Here is a 1,602-nt window from a genome sequence, read left to right on the forward strand (position 1 = left end):
AGAGAAAATCACTCACTGCTCTTACCTAAATAACTTTTGTAGCTTAAATAAGAATCAGTGCATATTGAATTCAAAGAGTAAATACTAAGCAGTGTTTTATTTTTCCTTTTTATTATTCAGTTCCTTAACTCATGTTAAAATGATTACACTAATGTTAAAATGACATTTTTATGTAATGCTCGAGTAAAACACATACCGTTCACTTTCAGAAGTTGTTGTAGGGGTGGTTTCTTATTAGAATCAGAATGAGCTTTATTCACCACTTAAGTGTGCGCAAACACAAGGAATTTGTTGTGGTTTTACAGGAGCTCTTGATAGATACATACATACAAATAACCATATATATATGACACAAGATAGTTATGAAAGTTCACAGAACTGACTCAGCAACAGCTGAGTAAAACGGTTTCATCTGAGCATGTGGCACTTTAAGCATTATCGTATCGCATATTGAATATCGCATTATTTAATGAGTTATCGCATATCGCATTTTTCTTCAATATCGCACAGCCCTATGGTAAATCTAGGTTTTTAGACTTATTGGCATCATACAAGACTAAAAACTCTTCTTCTGACAATACATTGTCGTTTAATGCCAAAAACACTTTGACATGACATTTTTTATTATTGTAATGATAAGTCATTTAATGTTTCACCGTCCTCTCGGTTGTTGCTGTTGCTTAGTGATTTTTGCGCTCTTTGGCTACGGCAGTTAACAGTTTACATCAGATCGCTGTTGCCGTTCCACCAGCTGTTGTTGCTTAAAGTCCCTATTAACTTTGCAGCTACATGATAGCTAGCAGTCATTAGAGCATTGTCTGCTTAATATCTGCTAACACTTTTTTGATGGCTCCCAACAGAATTCTACTGACTATAAGTAACTTTGCAACTGCAAGTCAACTTATTCTACTAACCCTAACCTAACAGTCTACTAATACTCTAATGAAAGTTAGTTGGCATGTACAGTAGTAGTAGCTACTTATACAGCAGTTAGTAGAATGTCTGAAGTGGACTATCGAAATAGTGTATTTTTTTATTATTTTTGTTGTTTTATTAAGCAAAGTAGTTTCAGACAAGTAAGCTAAGTTAATAGTTAGCTAATAGTTACTTTTCTGGGTGCTGTACAGTTACAGTTTCATGTATCTGAGCATTTCAGTATGACTTTATAATTAATATTATGGTCCCTTGTGTCTGCACAGATCTTTCAAGAGCTAAAGAGCAGTGACATCGCAAAGAGCTTCCGGAAGGCCATCAACAGGAAAGAGGGTATCTTGGCTATCGGCGGCACATCTGAGCTCTCCAGTGCGGGCACACAGCACTCCTTCTCAGGTAAAAATGCCTCGCTTTCAGTGGATCAAACAAACCACTGCTTCCTTTTGATATAATTACATTTGCACCGCACTTCCCACTGGCCAAGGTAAAGTAATAGTTTCAGATGGTAATCATATGGTCTTTGCATCTTGAAATCTACATGCTATTTCAAGTTACTTCAAAAAATGATATGGTAATACCAGGTCCAAAATCCCATGACATTATTATGGTACCATGCATTAAAAAAATTATATATATGTATATATATATATATATAATATATTATATTAT

General features: G+C 34.9%; 1 protein-coding gene across 3 annotated transcripts in view; it reads left to right on the forward strand.

Moving 5' to 3' along the window:
* Positions 1–1,602, forward strand: part of LOC107663112 (plastin-3) — a 32,412-nt gene that overhangs the window by 15,458 nt on the left and 15,352 nt on the right. For all 3 annotated transcript variants that reach the window (XM_016453271.1, XM_016453272.1, XM_016453270.1), the window contains exon 4: positions 1,200–1,329. In XM_016453271.1, the coding sequence (XP_016308757.1) occupies positions 1,200–1,329 (130 nt within the window). The remainder of the gene's footprint in view (positions 1–1,199; positions 1,330–1,602) is intronic.

This window comes from Sinocyclocheilus anshuiensis, unplaced genomic scaffold (genome assembly GCF_001515605.1).
Source record: "Sinocyclocheilus anshuiensis isolate Anshui unplaced genomic scaffold, SAMN03320099.WGS_v1.1 scaffold836, whole genome shotgun sequence".
NCBI classification, from domain to species: Eukaryota; Metazoa; Chordata; class Actinopteri; order Cypriniformes; family Cyprinidae; genus Sinocyclocheilus; species Sinocyclocheilus anshuiensis.